We start from the raw sequence: 21,105 nt of genomic DNA, 5'->3' as shown, positions 1-21,105 counted from the left end.
ATCATTCTGAAAATTTATGAGTTCTTTTTTAGTTTTCAGCATCATACTGACTATTTACTGTCACTCACTCATCTAAACATTACTGTGGGGTTTAAAAATGGCTTAATAAAACACTTAAACAACACATTAACTTTCCTACTCAATATTATTTATTTTAAAGTTAAACAGATTGTTACAAATTGTTTTCACGTTAGAATTTCAGTAGTACCAGTATGAGTGGAAACAGCTATCCTCTTAAGAAGGGGCTTTTAATATTTCTGAGCACCTATTTCTTGTTATTTGATTCTAATAAGTATTCAACTTGGAATCTGGATTTTTTAAGAAGTTTGAAGTAGCTCAAAAAGTTTGAATCTGAAATATAAACATGGTTCAAACTACACAATGTCAAAAACTTAGTCTTTCTTTACATTTGATATGGCCAATCACAGAACCATAAAAGACAAAAAAATTAAGCATATAAATATATATATACACACACATACACATGCACACACATATATAGGAACTTATTACTGAAAAGTTTAAAATTATGCTTCTAAGAAGATATATTCATGTAGGAACAGCTAGAAAAAATTCGTAAGTTACTGTTTTTTCAACAAAGATGGTCTTTAAATTACAAAGGTTAAAATCCTAAACAGAATGGTACAAGTATCATTTATGAATTTAATTTTCATTAAAGCATAAACTGTTTTTGAGTGGGTTTATTCTTGTCAGTAAAGGAACATTTATTCTTAAGAATTTCTGATGTGACCGTAGCATTATTAATCCAACCCATCTGTTCTCAATGAACACAAGAAACAATTCCCCCAAGTGTTTTTCAGCATCCTTATATCACTGCTTGGTTTCAGCAAAATCTCTTTCCTCTTTTTTGTTTTTTGTTTTTTTTTTTTGGTTGGAGGAGAAATTTTTCCAAAAATTTCTTGCTATTTTTGCCCTCACTTCGAGATTAATTCTAAGTCACAGAACAAGCAGACTGATATAAATTTAGCAGAAATAAGAAATTATATGACAGCACCTAATCTCATTATCCTATCAATGTATTTGAAGAAAAAAGTGTAAAACAAACAGGAAATGTATTTGAGGCTGCTCTGAAAGTAATGTCATCTATTTCGCTGTGTTGGCTCATGACATCAGAGGCAGATGTTGGTGGTACAGCAGTAGAGGCTGAATCTTCTCACCAATATTCCATTAAATTTTGTTGCCAAGAGACAGATGGCAGCAGAGGGGCAGTCTGAAAAAATGCATTTGACGTGGAAGTGCATATGAAGCAAAGATGTGTGATTGAATTCCTCTACGCAGAACAAATGGCACCCACTGATATTCATCAATGCTTGCTGAATGTTGATAGAGACCAAACAGTGGATGTGAGCAGTGAGACAGCGGGTGCTGCATTTTAGCAGTGGTATCAGCAACAGTGGGTCACCTCCACTGGTGCCGATATTTACAAGGATGGCATGCAGGCTCTTATCCATCACTGGTGAAAATGCATTGCTAATGGTGGTGACTATGTTGACAAATGTTTTTTCTGTGTCTGAGAATTTGATCTATCAAAGAATGTTATAGAGATCTTTTTATCTGTTGCAGTTTCCATGGAAATGACTGTGAGGCATTACTTTTGGAGCAACCTATATATCTACATTGCAGAGATACTTTGCCTTCTAATACTAACAACTAATCATGATGCTATATTAGTAATATAGTGTTTGAAATCTGAATCTGAATAACAACCAAACTTCAAATCAGTTTGAGGAGTTCAATCTCAACTACACTCTCATAGGAGCTACCCTACATCTCTAAGAAACGTTGGCAAAAGATCACAAATTCTTATGACACTACAGATATCTTATACTACCTCTTGTATCCAATTAACCACAGAAATTCTATATTAATATTGAGGATTATTGAATAAAAATAAATAATTAGTCAAGAACAAAGTTTACCCTTCCTTTTACAAAAAAATCCTACTGCACCATTTATAAAATTCAAATCCTTTTTGGGTTCAGTTTATTTAGATTTTAAAAAGAAAAGCTTTAAAAATACAGCATTAGGAACACAGAAGGAATCGATTCTCAAACGAAAGCAGTTCCTCAGCATGGCCTGCATATCAATCTCTGATGATACTAAAACCTTTGGAAGGTTGTAGGTATCCTGAAACTACCAAGCTTTAGAGACTGCCTATTTTGCAAAGGCTGGTCTGCCTCAAATTCAACCATGCCAAACTTCAAGTCTATTCTGGTAGAAGAATATGCAACTATTTATTAAGTTTTGCCCTAATGCTGGCTGTCAAATGGCAGTTCTGCAACTCACTATCAGGAGTTAGCTTCCTATGCCTAGCCTACAATGGCTATCACACCAGGATTTAATTGCTATAAACAAAGAACTAAATCTAGTTTTCTCCTGGAACCTTTCTAGTTCCAGTGAAATCTGAGGGATTTCACTGAAGCTTCCACACTAAATACAAAAACAGTGACATTGATCTATGAATTCAAGTATGTCCTTCAAAGTAAGCAATCTTCATGCATATAAATTACCATTTATTAAACAAACAATACATACCGAAACAAGAAAGACAGCAGAATTAAGCTCATGAGGCTGCCTGGTATGACATATAACTTTCAAACTATCTTGTAATCCTGTAATGTATTATCTATATATTCCATTTTCTTGACGTTATCTTCATAATCAGGATGCTATCACAACTATCATGGGCATAGGAACTATTTTTAATTTTAATTTAAAGAGCAATTAAAGAAAGACAATGGATACACAAGATAATAAAGTAAGTGATTAGCAAGATGCAAATGACATAGGCTTAATGATAATACCCTATTCTATTCTCCAAAGGGCCTGTTGAGAGGAGCCCTTCCTACATGTGGTTGTTCAGCTAATGTGCCTCTGCCTACAATTACAACATTGCTGACACCATTAACCACTGAAACAACATCACTTTGTGAAATCCTTGTTGTCTCATTAAAATGCAAAGGGTCAGGTAATTTACCACATTGTGTGTCTTCTTTCGCAGAGGGTAATTAGCAAGCATTACCCAGTATGAACTCCTACTGAGAACTAGTGAAACTCTGTGAAATACTAAAAAAGATTTTTAAAAAATATTTGACGGAAATTTGCAAGATTAACAATGATAACCTTAATATACCTTTGCAGTGAAGAGGCCTTGAAATACAGACCTTTTATATGTTGAATATCAGAAGACGTTATGGTTGATTGTTTTAGAAACTAATCTTTAAATTTTCAGAAATTTCAGAAATGTATGCAATCTAGATCTTGCTTAACTAGATCTAGACACGTATCTCCTTCTGCAATTAAGAACGTTTAAGAAACAAAGAGACACAGCTGCAGAACACCTTAAAGTTTCTTAAAGACTTAAAAAGCAAATCTTTTTTCAGAAAGACTTTTTGCAGCTAAACACAGAGATTGGAGTTGTACTTTCAAATGTCCAATTCCCTTTCCTCCTGTTAATTGAAGTCCCATACCATCATTTAAAACAATCTTGATGACATTCACTATTGGCTTATATCTCGTCAGGGAGCAGAATGATCTCTTATTCTTTAAATGGAAGTTTGGGGACATAAAACACATTCCAATAAAAGAGAACAGAAAATTATGAATTCATTAAACTACTTTGGTATCTTGTGCTATATATAATATTTATATTCCAACTACTGTAAAATATGCTTTAATATCTTTAGGCAACTATAAGGACTTAAATATTTATAAAATGGCTAAAGATAAAGTATTGCTCTCTTATTCCTACATACAGATGATGTAAGGCATGCAATCAAAGACAATAACACTTTCAACCCATTTGTCATCTTAAAAGAGCCTTTCAACTTCAGATCCCTTGTGTGCAATCTACATAAGAGTTGTTGCCTACATAGGCAACTCCAAAGGAGTTTGCTCCTTAAAAACTACCAAGAGTGCTATACTTCACATAAAACAGGGTTTTCTGAAAATGGAGACAAAACTATAAATTTGCAGGCAAAACAGCTCCAAGTGGGGCTTCAAAATACTGCTGTATTTATCTCTGGGACATCTGGGAACAGGAAGCATTTTGATTTAATATTTCATAACATAGAGGCAATTGCTTCCTTGCCTAGTGTATAATTAATGCTCATAAAAAGAGCAGTTTTTTTACTCCTCAGCATCAGAAATGCACAAAATAGTGCACCTTCATAATAAGGGGTTTGCTTTCAAGATGTTGAACAGCAAATAATAATAAAAGAGTCACCATGGATTTATAACAGTCATGGGACGGTTAAATATATTTATAGTAGAAGTGTGAAATAACTTCTTGATGTACTGTGCTGTCTACCTCTTTTTGCCCAGTTTTATCTTTCTCTGGCTGAAGCAGAAGATGTCCCGAAAGCAGAGGAGAAAGAAGCAATTGTGAAAGTTTGACGGTATTTGAGCTAGGATCTAGAACCATTTCTCAAATTCATGGAAGTTGCATTAAAAAAATGAATCTCTCAGCCATTCCCTAACACATTTTTAGTTCATAAGCAACAGAATCAAAATTCTCCTTTCTTAGCAGTTTTTCTCTCTTCCTGGGAGAACTTTGAGGAAAAGAGGAAATTGTTCTCCATGCATTTAAGCTCCACAGCTAATGTTATGATCCAGCTATGATAAGAAAACAAGAAATGTAAATGCTGCTAGGTGGGAACTTTACTCTCCAGAGTTTCTTGTGAAGAGAGGAAGGCCAGAAGTGTCCTGTTTGAAAAAGAAGGAAATAACTCCTAACACAGACATCTTTGACAGCCATGAAACAAAGTTAAAAGAACAGTCTCTCTCTCTCTCTCTCTCAGTCTCTTTATTTTATTTCTGTCCAAATCTTGCAAAGACTTAGACATAATCTAACTTTACACAGGTGGATAGTTTCACTGAAGTCAGAGAGATTTATTAACTGGTATTACATTAAGGACATAACTTAAGTTTTGAACAAGAAAAGCATCTGATTGTAAACCTGACAGGGCAAAGGCTATATTTTATTCTTGTATATATCAAGAGTATGACAACAAGCTCTTAATTCCATCTAGAGCTCCAGTATGCTACAATGAAATAAAAAGCAGCTATCAGCTGATCCATCTGGTTCAGCAGGATAAGAAGTTGTGTGCATGTTGAGAGTAATGCTAAGTTACTTACTTATCATAGTGACCTAATCTTCAAATATGGGATTTATTTTCTTTTTTTTTCCTTTTTTTTTTTTTTTTTAATTAGTTATGATGTTTGTTATTATGATGTAGGACACATGCAGGGAAATTAAGAAACCCTTATCTATTTTTTCAATGATTAACTTCATTAGTTGGGATGATCAGTCTTGGTTTTGAAAAATAATGAAACAAAACTACAACAAACATTCCAAAATTCAGTTGGTTAAACAATAACAACCAGCCAAATAAAATAATAATAATTAAAAAAGCCAGATGTTATTTTTGTCTATCTACACAGAAAAATATTTAAAACAACTGATGCTAGCAATACTGTGTGGTACATTGAGGAACACAAAACATAAGAATATGCTTATCAGGTTTAATCTCTGTGCTGAGCTATCCATCCTGATGAATCAGTAATCCAGATGTATTTAAAAGTAAAGTACTTTATTTTTATTTTTTTATGTAATATAAGAAATGAAACACAAGAAGCAGTGCTGAGGTTGACACAAAATGATGAATTCCTTAACAGTGCAAAAAAAAAAAAAAGATCAAATTATGTATTTTGAATTCTTCATTGAAAAACTTATGACTGTAAAGTCAGACGAAAAAAAAATCCACATTCACAAAAAAGTCCTCCTTTAGAAATAATCAGCTCAGAATTTCAATTTTTTTAACATTTGAACTTATAACAAATATCTCTAAAAATTATCTCTACCAATTATCTCTGAAATTGACACAATACATTTGCTTTTCAGACAACATTTATCCTTCCCCTTGTTTCCCACTTCAAGTCCTGATAATACTATAGTTCTTTCCTTTTGCTAACATTTCATAGATAAAACAATCAAGAATAATTAATTAATAGAGAAGAAAGAAATGGCTAACTCCAAAAACAATGGAATGTAGATCTGAAATTTGTTTTAATAAGAATTTTCTTGCAGCAGATTGGCAGGGTAAGTCTATCAAGATTTGTAATAATGTAAGAATCTAAATGAATAATCTAATGAAACTCAGTGGCTTATGAGTGACATCTCTTCTTGTTCTCTCAATCATAGCTTAAGACTCCTCCAACAAAAAATGATTATGAAACTAGAAGTAATTTTAAAGGAAACCTCTTAAGAAAAAGAAATCAGGCTAACTAGACTTGTGCAAGTTTACTTTAGCTTGCATAGTCTATTACATTTGAAATTTAGTGTCTAAAATTCTGTGTATGTTTATTTGATTTTATAGGATTTTCTGCAGAAAACTCCTGCCATGATGTGTTATTCAAGAGTTGATCCCTTCTTTTTTTTTTCTCTCTCTTTCTTCTCTCTTGTTGGAAGATCTATCACAAGAACAGTCAATGTAGGCCTTAACATACCTCTCTTGTTGAAGTAGCATTCCTAAGGAAAATTCTCAGAAGTTGAAGTGGTTCATAAAACAGTTGCATTTGTTACTAAGCTGAAGTATATCTACTCTTCTGTACAGTGAGTTGTCTTGTAACGCCCATTAAAAAAAATGTTACTATACAGTCTTTCCTTTCAGTACTTTAGATCGGTTTGAAACCATAATATTTGTTTTTTAACTGTTTAGCAAGGTGGGTGGGTTTTTGTTTTGGTTTGGTTCTTGGTTTTTTGTAATGAAACATACTGCTCCTGTTATATAGGCCTGACTCAAAATAAGATGTAAATCACTATCCAATAAAAGCAAATTACTAAGTTTGGTATCTGAATTTACAACCCAGAGGCTACTCTGGTACAGTATTTATGTTAAGTATAACTGTCTGGCTTTTGGGAAGAAAGCCAAATAGTATTTTTAGTTACAACTCAAGAAAAATATATTGTGTTCACCTGGTGAGTAAAACAACAAAAACAACTTTCTTTCTCTGAAAGAATGTACAGGAAACATGAAAAACTAGATGGGAATAGTCAATAAGTGTTACTTGAAGAAGAAAGGATGAAAAAAGTATGGAAAGGTCAATAGAATGGGGGAAGAATTACTGGGGCTTCCCCAACATACTGCCAAGGCAGAGCCCATCCCAGATTCCTTCCCAGGTGCTTTGGAGGAATGGAGTACAGATGCTTATCATGGATCTAATATTCTTTGATCTTCTCTCCAAAGTACCTCTATATAAAATAATCTCATTTTCTAGTTGAGGGCACAGAATTAGAATCAGGAAGGATCAAGCAATAAGAACAAATCTGCAGTATCTGAGGTTGGCTTTTCTTTCTGTCAACAAAAATGTAACTTTTTATAAACCTTTCTAGGAAGATTATCAATGAACATCTTCTGAAAGATAAAAAAAGGACACCGCTTATCACAAATAAAAGATCTGAGTTTATAAATCATTCTGTGAAGATGTAGCCAGAGATCCTACTTTACCAAATTTTATATTTCATAAGCTGAGATGTCTTAAGGAAAATGACAAGGTTTGCTGCAGATTGAATGGTAAATACTTTGGCCTTGTCCTTGGAATCTACGTCTCCCAACTCATTTTTTGGACATCAGATTCTGCATTCCTCCCTTTTAGTGAGTCTAAAAAGTTGCCCAGTCAGATTTGAAACGTTCAGAGGCCCTTAAAATAGTTTCTGCATCCAATTTGATGGATTTCCTTCTCTTTTTGAGTAGAATAACATAGTACACTTTACGTAGGGGAGTCTAGTAAATCCTTCCACAACAGTTAGTAGGTTTTTCCTTCTAATACATGCTGCTCCTGTGTTGTCACCAGCTAGACAGCTGATGTTGAGTATAGATTTGACGACTTAAGTAGTCTAGTCTTTTCTGTTCTGGGTACTCCAGAGTCTGTAGTAATTCTGGTCCAGAATCTATTTTGTTTTTTTGTGCCTTGGAATTGTGAGGGCAAGCAAGCTTCTTACTCTGTTTCCTTCAGGAGGTCAAGACATTGTACTCCCAATGGTTAGTAGACAATACTAATACTAACAGGATCAGTTATTATTCAAGACAGATCAGAGAACAAAGATATTGTCAGAATATTTACAGATTTGGACAATTGATGCAAGCCAGCCCAAAAGCTGAGGAATATTTTAATGGTATGAAGAGACATTACCAAGTCTTTGTTTCTGTGTGATAACTCCTTTGTCCTTAATAAGTTCACATTGGACAACTAATGAGAAAATACTTTGTTGATATAAATGAGATTAATTCAGTAGACTTTCTTTTATCAGTTAATTTAGCTTGGTTATGTGTTAAAAAAAAGTGCCGGGAACCAGAGGCCTTACTGTTACAGAATTTTGCCTATCAAGAAAATTTGCCATGGCATGTCCTTCATTCCTTCCACAAGCCCCTTTATCACCAATTTCATATGGGTTCAGTTGTTTGTGTGATGCTACCTCCCTTGTTGGAAAGGGGGGACTTTGATGGACACAGAAGGTTGGCTAGTTCTGAATGTTTGTGTGTCTAGGGTGGAAGTGACTTTGGTGTTAAGGGAGGTGAAGAGGATGAGCCCTTGTAGAAAAGGGAACGAAATCTCAACATTGGATGGCTCTTTTTTCCTCATATGAAGAGAAGACAAAGTATTTATAGATATGGCACTATATTATATTATATTATAATATGGCACATATATAGTATGACTATTTCATACTGGCTAATTATTAAAATTTATTAAAGAATCAGATCTGTATCCTGCTTTTTATGGCACACCTTTTGTATTGGCATCATCTGTTACTGAAATGAAATAGTCACAGGTAAAAATTTGAATGATCCTTGTTCATTCAATAACCTATAGATTAAATGACTGTCACTTTTTCTCTTTTTCAGAGAATTATATATAAGGTATTCCTATGACATTCTACTTAGTGACTAGAGCATTATATTGACCTCCTGCTTGGAGAAGCAAGGCTAATTCCCTCATTAATTCCCTCACCAAAAACCATGTAGGCTCTATGTTTCTCACATATACTGTTCACATATACTGTTTTGTTTCTCCTCTTTTCAGCACCCTCTCAAAGGTCAACTGATGTTCTTTCACAAATCGAGATTTTCTACTGCCAGTGTTCCTGTGATCAAAAATAGACATCACATAAAAAAGCAGCACAGAACACTTTCCTTGAAAGATGGTAGTGGTGAGGAAAGCCATTCAAAATGATGCATTCAGAACTAGAAAAGCTTAATGCGACAATACTTAAGTTTGCATAAGCTAATGTGAACCGAAACATTTTCCCAGAATAAGACCCACGAAAAAATAACCAACAAGCTGGTAGTGAATTTTTGGTTTTGAGATCAAAAATATCAAATCCCATATAACAGTCCAGTAAAAGAAAGAATCTGAGTGGCTGTGTTCCATTTTTTCCAGTGAATTTCTAATAATTACCACAAGTCATCATAATGGGAGTAAGACAGACTCTTTTTATAATTTTTTCTTGAGAACTCTAAAATACTTGGGGTTGCCTTAATTGTGGGCCCTGGAGTTGAAACTTCAATGGAAAAAAAGACCTTTTTCTCCCTCTTTAAATAAACTTGTTATCCAGAAAACTATCTGAACTAGTTTTGAAAAATTCAAATTTTTAGTTTCCCAGTGCAATTTAACTCCAATATGAAATTCCAGCACACTCCCCTACCTTTTTTTTTTCCTGATTCTGATGAAGTCTTCTGTATTCAAGTTCTTTCTATGTATAAGAAGTTAAACTTTTGTCTCTGATATTTGATTCACAATTTCTAATTCCTGATTAGAGTGTGGAGAGAGCAATTATCAAACTTAGGCTTAGTTTTCACATTCCTTAAGGGAGAATTATCTCGAGGTTATGCTCACAGGGAAACGGCAGACCAAATCACTACCTCTTCTATATCTACAGTTAAATCAGGGCTGGATCAAGAGAGAATATTTACTGTACCACTTACTACATTCATTAAAGGTAGGACTTCAGTTGCATAAGCTGCAAGACCCTTCAGGGATGGAAAGATGATTATTTTTACACTGATGGTCTTTGCCAGGCTGCTTATGAGTGCTTTGCAGCTGCTTTGCACAGGCACAGTTGGTGTAAAATAGCCTTTGGCTACCAAGGAATCAGTCCCACCCTCTCAGCAAAGACCGAAGGATTTTGTTCATTCTTTAAATGGGATGAGTACGTGTCAAAGCAAGGGAAAAAATCAGCTTTGAGTTAATTCAAAGTGGCTTTTTGAGCAAGAAGGCACAAAGTAAAAAGACATTTAATCTTAAATTCTTGTTCTTTTTGTTTTACTTTTTGACTTGTGTTACCAAGCTTTTTTTCTCTTCGGCTGCAATGTGCTTCACATAAAAATGAAATCTTGTTAGACAGAAGCTGCAGGTATTCCAAATTTAATACAAATTAGCTTCGGCTACATAAAAGCAACTGCCCTGATGAGAAAACCACTGAGCAGGGTATGGTGAACACGCAATGATTTTTTAATTTTTTTTAAGCAAAACTTTAAAAAAAAGAAAAAGAAACATGCAAAAAACAAGAAACAGTTTCATGTTCATTCACTGTTACTCTGCAGGATGTGCTTTGTGATGTAGCAGAGAAACTACGTGACTGCCCCTTTAAAAGCCATCATACCAATCAGCAGGTTTAACTGTCAAGCAAGCTGATGTAGGGCTCTTTGAATTACTGAGTGAGGGATATTCTTCCTGCCAGGTCCTGTCCCCTGTAGGCACTGCAGAGAAGTATTATAGGGCAGTCCTTACCTTGGGAATTAGCCTGCAAGACCCCAATGCTGTCATCAAACTGCATAGATTTGATGTTGAGTGACGCCAAGATGCATTCCTTGTCCTGCAGCGAAGCATCATCAATATTATTCTGATTGGCTGACAGGATAACGCACATGTCGCAGAGGTTGATGTTGACAGCCCTTAAATCAGCCCGACTTAATGGTGTACCCTTCGGCACAGAGAAAAAAAGATTGGAGGGATAGGGGGGGATGGGGGAGAGGTTGCAGGAGAGGAAAAAAAAGAAAAACAAATTAAAGATTGAGAAGGAGCTTTGGGAAATTATTTAACAAGTATCTTCTTTATGCTCTGACATTAAGCTGGTCTAACTATGTGCCAGGGAATAGGAGATGTGTGCTAATCTAAAGGGTAGTTGGTGCTGATGGCAGCATTTTAGGTTCAGTCTCAATACTCAGTCAAGCTAATACTAACAAACAAGAAAGAGGAATAATGCCAGCATTCTACATCTCATCGGTGACTTGAAATTGTCTTAAGTTGCTATCGTGTGGCAATCTCTAGCTCTCTGAATACAACAAGCATATAACAAGAGGCACGTTTTAAATGTTCTTTTATCTACTACCAAGTCACAATGTTTAAACAAAAAAGTACTATGTGTCCTACACATCTGAAATGCAATCAAGATAAAGCTGTTTTTTTCAACCTACAGCAATACACAAAAAAAGATCTTAATCCTTTTCAATGCATGTTTTTGCTACTTCTGGAAGGAAAACACATTGACCTTCAAGGTTGTGTGATCAAACTGTTTGCAACAGAAACAAGGCTAACAATGGGTATAACTAATGCACCAACCTCTGTGACCACAATTCTCAATTAGATATGGCAATATTTAAAATTTAACATTGTGGTAGGCCATGGGTTTCATGGTTATCACAACAGAGACATGACACTTAACCAATTACGTTTTGTTTGATGATAAAAGTTGCCTTCACATCCAACAGTCTGTATACCTTTATTCACAAGATATCCTATCTATTTCACAAGGGCTGCAAGACCCAGGAAAAACAGCATGATTTTCTATGAAAACAAGATTCTGATGTGCCACATCATATGGTTTGGCACCCAAAGAGCCTAATGATAATGAGATTAAGCTATACCTTTTGTAACACAATGATTTTCACAAAACAGAGCCAAGATCATAGACTTTTAGCTCCTGATCAATCACGGCGAGCATCTCCTGAACTCCACTCAAAATACTCAATGCATAAGTGAATTTAAAACATGCAAAGTAAAGGCAGGACTCAATTCTTCTTCAGTGATAGCCACTTAGTTTCAGATGACAGCATGACTATTTCAAGTTACTTTAAATAATTTGAGGCCAAACACCTTGTGGAAAATAGCATACATTGAATGGATAAGGTTTCACTATAAAGCACTCAAAACTCAAGATATGATTATTTCTGCCACCTTAATTCTGCTTTTTGTGTCTGTACTATGCACCAAGAGAAGCAGGATTCCTGTGGGGAAAAATAATATGTAATCATGTAATTAATTAAAGACTTAATCTTAATGACTTTATGCAAAGGGACAGAACTAAGTCTGCCTGAGGATATTTAAAATTGGCATTTGCTTCCTTTTAAGGAGTTTACTCAGCAGCTTAAAAATATCTTTAAGTATAAACTTTATATGAAATATACAAGGTTTTTGTTTATTTCAAACCAGAACAAATGTTTATATATTGAGATGCAACAACATCCCTATCAGAGATTAGCAGCAAGCTTTACTTTGTGAACAAAAGCATAGAGAATAAGGAAATGGGTTTGAGTGGTCCCATTTAACATACGACTTCTACCAGTATGAACTCAGTAACTTTAGTAGACATCTAACAAAATAATGCTGATAATTTTAACTTTATATCGCCATTTAGAATAAGATAGGCTGGGACAAATAAATAAATAGATAGATTAAGAAACAAATAAAAGCCTTAAAGTCTGCATGGTCTTTAGCATCCTTCATTACTGCATAAATAAACAACTCCTTTATACATTCTATATTTTTAAATGTGAATTAATCAGTCATTTAAGCTGCTTAACCTGAAATTTGTCTAAAATTCTCTAAAATTGGATGCAAACTGATTGGAAAAAGTAATGCCTCTTCAGAATTTCAAATAAAAACTTTACAAACACACAATACATTACTGTATCATACTAGATAGTTTGGAAGTAGCAGCTGGATTCCATTCTGCTCCAATAGTACTATTAATTTAATTCTGATTCCCTATTCTTTAGCCTTCACAGTGACTGGAATTAAAAGGGATTGGAAGGAAGAGGAGGATATTAACTGACTAAATCTGATATTGACGCCATTTTTGTGTCAGAGGAGAATCTTGTAACAACATCTGTTGGGTCAACTTCCAGAAAAAAAAGCCAAGGACTAACAATAATGCTATATTTAACTTAACAAAGTCTGAATTTATGAGAAAGTGAAGGCTGTCTTTCCATTCTACTGCTGTTTTCTGATTATGCAGTTCAGATTACATCCATCATTTATTTGTTTTCAATTGTTGAAATGTAGTTATTAGGAACTGGTAAATTCATAATTTTTCACTCTGGGAAAAACATCCAAACTCACTTTATAAAGAATAAAGCATTGCTTTTGTACTTAGGGTCATTTCCCTCCTAACTGGATCTCTGTGGAACGTTTATGGTTACGAACATACCAGATCACTAGTGTGGGGGTCTTCACTGTTTTGTACTGGAGCTCAAGTTTCTATATTTTGTGCACACAAGAGAATGATACTGATATAGAGAAGTGGAAAAATAGGTTTTTCTGAATTCTGGTTTTAGTGGCTATCCTACTAAGATCAATAAGGAACTTTTCTTTGATTTCAAAATGGTAAAGATATTTTAGAATGGGTATGGTAGGAATTGAAATGCTATGACAATTTTCCTATAAAGTTAGCCAACCTCCAGTATGTTTTAAAAAATATAGACACACATTATGTAGGTAGTGTACAGACAGTAACAATATTTTTAAAAGGTTTTGTGAGTATAAATACAACTATAATTTCATAAATAACAACTGTCATTTCATGAGGGAAATCACACCAGAACAGATTACATGCAGTGCACTGCAGTGAATGTCTGATATATAACACAGCCAATACGTTTGATAGCAGCTGAAATTCATCCAGTGAGGATGATGAGGCACTGAACACTGCAGCAAATATCTTCTAATAAGGTCTCACAGGGCTCTGTTTTCATAGATACAGTAAAGGGAAAAGCTAAGTCCTCAGGCTTATAAGTAGACAAAAGTAAAAAAATGCCTATGATCAAAGTCCGTATGAATCTGTCCAGTTGGTGTCCTAAATCACAAAATATCAATAATATGGCTTTGGACTTACAGGCAAGATTGAAACCTTGGGGAAGTTATGCAGTGTCTCCCATTCCCTTCTCAGGTATTCAAGTGAACCCACAAACACAATGTGCTTGAGTTCATGGTAGTGAAAGTTGCTGGCTCGTAATGGCATCACTAAATTTCTTAATCCAATCAAAGCAGATTTAACATCCCCAAATATGCAAACGACTACATGCCCACTTAAAACTGTCATCGCTGCTTCACTTCGAGTCTAAAAAACAAAACAAAATGAGAAGGGAGAAATGAAACAAAGGGAAGCTTAAATCATATACTGAGTTTTAAATTACGGAAAATGCAACTATCAATATTGTTTATGCACAAAGAAGCATTTTGATAATAGCTGTTCATTTTCATACTTCTTTATCCTTCATTAAATATGCTCAGCAGAAGAAAATTCCATTCTTGGTAACAAATCCTTCAGTGTTCAGAAAGACATACTGGACCAAACTCTGATCCTTTATATGTTGCTGCACATGTAGATTAAGACTGGTTATAACGACAGAAGCACTGTGTATTTAGTTAAGAACAAAATGTGACCTACAGTGCATTTAGCTTTTAGAGAGATTATAGGAAATATATGCAAAATCATGCCCTAGCTTACAAATTACTAGTGTTTGTTTCAGGATCAATTTGAAAATGAAAGCATGAGTGCCCAGTGGTCTTAGTAGATCTTCATGGCATCACAGGAATCTTGTGTCTTCTTATTCTCTCATGGTCAATACACTTATTTTAGGACAAGCTGCTACTATCACGAGAAGCATTTGAAGAACCCTCTGCATGGCTCTGCTTTACAGTGAATGGCCACTGTATTTCACAGAGCTCCACTTAGTAAGAAACATCTCATGTGCAAGGTCATGACTAATAGTAACTTCTCAAATCAATCAGACTTTCGGAGTTGCTGAAAAAAAAACAAACAATAAAATAAACACCAACTCATGGAGAACATTTAAATGATGCTCAAAATTACCTTCTCATCTCAGAAAAAAAAATAACATTTTTGCACTAATCTCATCAGTGGCAGTACCAGTTGAGTAGGCAATTCAAAAACCACGGTGATTAAATAAAGTCATTATGAAACCATGATCTTCATATCTGGAGCCAATCTTAACATTACTGCACTCCATCAAGTAAGTGCAGATCCACTCATATCATATATCATACTGTAAAGAAGTTTTGGCAATGAATAACACTGTTGGGAACTGCAGTTTTCTCCCTTCAATTATCCGTGGTGTAAGTCCTGTTTTTGAACTGTGGAAGTTTGACAACATATAAAACAGACTGGAATATGAAGCAGAATTGTTCATTACATAACAATTAGTCATTTTCTAATTTGTTAAAAAAAAAAATAAATACATGAGCTTTCATTTTCTCTTGGGCAATTAACATGGCTGCCCATTTCTACCATAACAGTGGTCTTGGCTCTTAAAATAAGTGAACACAGAAATGAATGCTGGAGTTGAGCATGTAAGTCATCCCATGTATATACACATGGGTCTGAACTACTGAGATTTTAGAAGCCAGAAAACAAGTCTTTAAAAATGCTATGTAAAATGAAAAAAAAAAAAAAAAAAAAAAAAAGGAGTTATTACTACCTGATAATGCTGGAAACTTATAGAGTCAACACATATATTGAAAAAAAAAAAAGAATTATTTTCTGATTGAGGCATCATCAAATATCAATTAGAAGACAACCTCAGAAATCTTCAAATTATATTCTGGTTTGTATGTCTGTGATCTCTAAGGATAACGTTAAATTTGCATAGATCATAATGTAGGCAATAAATGGTAGACTGCAAGTCTGAGAAGGTGTAGGGGACCATTTTGTTTATAATGTCTTCAGCAGTGATGATGCATGAAACAGAAAGAACCTGGCCAGAGTCACAGATTCACAAGCTAGTAGGGAGAAAAACTGAAATGATATCATCAAGAGATAAGAAGTGAGGCAGTCCATAATGACATTTTCAGATAAATGCTCTTCAGAGTGGGACAGCATATAAAGGTCATTTTGAGTCATCTGCTTAAGTGTGTTCAGAACATGAAGGCAGATTTCTACTGCTGTCTATTACAAAATACTGTGCAGCAGATCTGCATATCCTTGCCTTCTGAATACATATAAAAGCAGACTAATTAAAATTGTTCAGCTAGCTCTGTCCTACATCTCAGCCTCTGAAATTCAGAATCGACTTGCTTGACTGTCTAAACACTAATACTGCAATTCCAAGCAATGTCATGGTTATTACAGAAACCCCTGAGGAGAAGTGGAACAAGCTTTTTACTCCTGATTGTTACAATAAACCAGGGCTGTCACCATCATTGGATGCACCATGCCATAGTACAGGAAAATCTAAAAGAACAGGCTGAGGAAAAGCTTTATAAAGTGCGACAAACTGAAGATCCAACAGGGAGTTCATTTCAAATATCATCAGTTTTGTGAATGAGATCTGGAGTTAGTTACTTGTTACTCTTAGGTATGAATACATGAACACAAGTGGCACAAACCTTCACTGAGCAAGATAGATTGTGATAGGCTTTCTAATTATTTTTAATGACTTGAGTCAGTTTGATGGCTTTCTGAGTTAAACAAACGAAACAAACATAAAGTAGGCTCACTGAAACATGCTATGAAAGCAGATTAGTTGGTACTACTTACTCTGGCCTATTTGGGCTTCTTGACATGTTGGAAATTGAGAGAGAAGTTTTAAGAGAGCAAAATTCATATAAATAAATAAAAGATAATGCAAAGCAACGCCTGCCAGTATTAGAATTGTTACTATCATGCTTAAAGAGATAAATGGGGTAAGTAAACATTTAAATATTTCCAGCATGAATTCTCTAGAGATTCAAACGATATATGCAAATTTCAACTTATGAAAAAAAAAACAAGTGTAGTTTGGACCACTTTTTATTATTATATTTGGCATACGGGTTTATATAACAGTAATTCCTTAATGGAAATGGTTAGCTTCAATTTCATAATTTCTCTGTTTTTGTTTTCAATATGGTAGCACAGTTTATAAATTAACCAATTAAATATCAGTTTTATCAGTTCAAATAACCTCTTCTCATCAATACCTACCAAAATGACTTTTTCAATATCCTTGGCTGGACACCAATGAAACATTCCTGTAGAGTCATATTTTTTCACATTGGCATCCATATTGTCAATCTGTTCATTGCCAGGAATTAACAAGGGGTCATGCCTGGGGAAAAACAAGTTGAGGACAACATAAGTGGAAAATATTATGAATTATAGATGGAAAGATATCCCAGGAGCAATGTACAGAGGGAAAAAAGTAAAAAATGAAATGAATTTACACTTTAACATGCTTCCTATGTAGGCACCTTAAAACAAAAGCTAAAAGCAAAAAATAGTTAAGATTTAAATATGAAGTGCAGTTTGAAATATTTTCTATATGCTTTCTACACCAATAGCCATTTGGTTTTAAGCAGGGCTTTCTGACACCATCATGTCCATGAAAGTTTTTTTTTCCAGTTCCACCTCTCAAAAATAAATATCAAAGTTGCTATTAGCATCTGCAATGAAGTAGAAGGGATAGGAACACAGCCCCATGCTGACTGACTGGCATAAGTATGGAAAGCCAATTATTCGCTTTTACCACATACAACTTCTGACGTGATGCTCTTCACAGTAAAAGCTTTAACAGGCTGCACTTTAAATATTTTAGCAATTTGCCCAATCATATTTTGCATTCCCAAACTGAAGCCCTTTAAAGATTCAGCAGTATGTCATTTTAGAGCAGACTGACTAACAAATGCCCACATCTGGAATACATGATTTTAATACCAAACAACAATGTCCATTTTTCTCTGACAATTGTATTTGTGATAACCTCCTAAGTGTTGTGAAGTTTTTTTGTTTGGTTTGGTTTCCAAAAGATTTAAAAGCAAAAGACTTTTCAAAGAAGAAGGAAATCAATATTTTTATAAACTTGCTTTCCAGCAACATAGCTACATTTAAGCTCAGATGCATACAAGACAGAATCCTTTGTTTATATGCTAAGAGTCAGACATTACACTAAGAAGCAAGTGACGCAAGAACTCTTAGATTATAGTGAAGATCCCTCCGTGACATCATTAAATAGTAGCAGTAAATGAGGACCTTGTTTGCAAGGCACAAGAAAAAAGGACCCCCAAAATCTTAAAACTAAGCAAGGACAGACCTGATTCTGGCAGAACTATAGTTCTAATGTTTCTGTTGTAAATGCTAGAAGTATTCTAATAAAGAACTGGTACATTTCAAAGAATAAAATATTTGCAATATAGGAACGTACTAAATAATCAGAGGCAGGCAGACAAATTTTAAAGGAGTTTCTTTTCTACAATCTTTTAAAGAAAAGTCCATATTGGTTGAACTCTCAAAACTGGCAAGTTTCCTGCTTTTCAAGCATTTGAGCCAGCAGGCTGTGGTAAGACACTTGCTTTTCCATTGTCCACTACAGCAAATTTTGAATGCTGTTCACGGTATAGGTTAAATTACACTGAATACTGTCTAATAAGCTATCATGCTTATGGCAGTTAAACTTGTATGGCTTAAGAAAGACATATTCTCTAATTCCTTTTAGGTGATTAATTTGTGTAATTTCATAGTCATTTTATATAGTTATTTTATATATAGATGTATACATGTTTGTCTATTTATCTATCTATTTTATTGAATGTTTTCCATGTCTGTCTCTGTTTCTAAATAAGAAACTTGGTCAAAAGGTGAAGAAAGCATCAAGAGCATCAGCTGTGAGATGGTTTTGCTTTTTATTTTTTTCCCAACACTTTTACAAGACAGTTCTCCATGAGCCTTTCCTAGAGCAGTATTGAAATAAAAGCAAAGTTCACTAATCAAGTATTCCAAATTTTCTTCTTCTCTTTCTGTTCATCAGTGAAACTACATTAAACCAATCTAAAAAATGCCACATTTTTATTTCCTCATCAGTGTGCCCTGTCTGCTCTAAGACTAAACAGATCAGCTGAAGCTTTAACAGAAATGAGTACTTAATAAAACTCTAATCTTTTCACAGAAAGAATACAAATTGAAAGGTGATAACAGATATCTGACATCAAATGATGTTCTGCTGTCTTGAGGTCTGAAACAAGTTCTTGTGTGTGAGTGTTCTAAGTCTATTGTAGTTCTCTCTTAGATAAGCGCTTTGCATATTATTTAGGGAATATTCAAAGTAATTTGTGCAAAAAATAAATTAGAATTTTACCTGGATATTTTGTACATTAGAGTTTAGTGCTATGGAAGGAGCAAAGGGTATGAATAATCGTATATAAGTTTCTATTGATGTTTTAGGTAATTTTTAAAATTTCTATTTCTTATATATGTTACTTATTTGCAAGATAGTAAACTATCCGGATCCTCTACTTTCACTTCTTGGAGTACAGCAAGTAGGAATCTTAAAAGCAGCAAGCAGGAAGGGACCTGCAACAAGAAAGTATGCAAATAGATTCTGTTGCACTACTTTTGTCCTAAGGGATGCCTGAGAAGGACAATGTAATAAGACTAGTGACACTATGTTACAGGATCTCTGTTCTTTTGTATATAATTGTACTTACTAAATTTGAATCACCCGAGCTACGCTAATATTTTCATGTCTTTAGTCAGTAATTTTCTATCCTGCAAAGCAATCACTGGAGATGTCTTCAGAGGTTGAAAATTGTTTATTACTAAGCTTAAACTTTTTCCTCAGATGACAGAAAATATTTAAAAACAAAAATGATCTCCAAACTTGTTTGTTTCTGTTTTAATTCCTGCTCTTTTTATGAATTGCTACATTAATAGCACACTATTACTACTGTGGATATATATATATGTACTGTCATAAATCTGATGATGTAAACCTGTTTCACAAATACGCAAAACTAATTAAGACAGACATAGAGAGACGAGTGCTGTCAAATCTGCCTAAGGGGTTTGAATACCTTCTTCCCATTAAAATCCATGTTGCACAAAGCATTACAGTTGTCCTTACAGCCAAATCTGTGACTATGTGTTTCTAGAGCCTTTCTATCTGCCTCACCCTTGAAGATGGCCCTGTCAAACTCTGCTTGAGTTGCATTGGCTGGTTATTCTGGAAGAATTGCATTTGCGTTGCAGCCATGCTGCAGACATGTTCTCCGGAGATATTAAAATATCTTGATGGCTTGAAAAAAGCTTGAAAAATTCACACAATGTTTGTTTTGACTTGATGCTTGCGTTGGCTTGCAAAGCATCTGGTCATTTCAGCTAGGAAAATATAAGCTTGTGGGAAAAGAGAAAAAAAAAGTTGAGTTCCTCTCATTCATAATCTCAGTTTAAATATAACTTCTCTGGTTCTCATGGTGGATACTATATACACATGACTTAAAATGGAGAGCAAAATACAATCTTTTCAATTTTTGAAAAGCATGTTACATCACTTACGATAAATCAAACTTGAGAAAGATAGCAAAAGCCATGCTATAGTAGCACCCCTCAAAAGCTTGACTGGAAAACAACAGCAAAACCATAAATCCCATCTTCTGGAAACTTGCTGCGAGGAAGCTAACATTACGTTTTAAGGAATACTGCTTTCCTTGCAGTATTACTAGTGAAAACTCGCAGTTTTTGAGTCTGGATCTTCTGAGCAATAACAGAAGGACAGAATTGAGAAGACTGACAATTGTAAGCATATCCTTTGTCACCTTGTCTTAACCATGCAGCTATCACTTACGTGCAATTGTGCATAAGAGCAATATACATTCACAGATCTCCAGTAGAATTCTTCTGTATTTTGGGAGCTAGGAACTAGAATACCACAGGACCAGTACAGACCCTGATGTTTTTTGAAAACTTGTAGTCTTTTCACATCATTAAAAAAAAAATGACTACTTTTTTTTTGTTCTACCCTTATATAAAATCAA

At 34.5% G+C, this 21,105-nt stretch overlaps 1 protein-coding gene across 9 annotated transcripts in view; it reads right to left on the bottom strand.

Annotated features, from left to right (window-relative positions):
• Nucleotides 1-21,105, bottom strand: part of KCNMA1 (potassium calcium-activated channel subfamily M alpha 1) — a 444,410-nt gene that overhangs the window by 37,447 nt on the left and 385,858 nt on the right. For all 9 annotated transcript variants that reach the window (XM_085230132.1, XM_085230130.1, XM_085230131.1 and 6 more), the window contains 3 exons: nt 17,285-17,408; nt 14,195-14,419; nt 10,813-11,005 (listed from right to left, as the gene is read on the bottom strand). In XM_085230132.1, the coding sequence (XP_085086258.1) occupies nt 10,813-11,005; nt 14,195-14,419; nt 17,285-17,408 (542 nt within the window). The remainder of the gene's footprint in view (nt 1-10,812; nt 11,006-14,194; nt 14,420-17,284; nt 17,409-21,105) is intronic.

This window comes from Meleagris gallopavo, chromosome 8 (genome assembly GCF_905368555.1).
Source record: "Meleagris gallopavo chromosome 8, MGAL_WU_HG_1.1, whole genome shotgun sequence".
In the NCBI taxonomy this organism is placed as follows: domain Eukaryota; kingdom Metazoa; phylum Chordata; class Aves; order Galliformes; family Phasianidae; genus Meleagris; species Meleagris gallopavo.
This window is presented reverse-complemented; position numbering and strand designations above follow the sequence as displayed.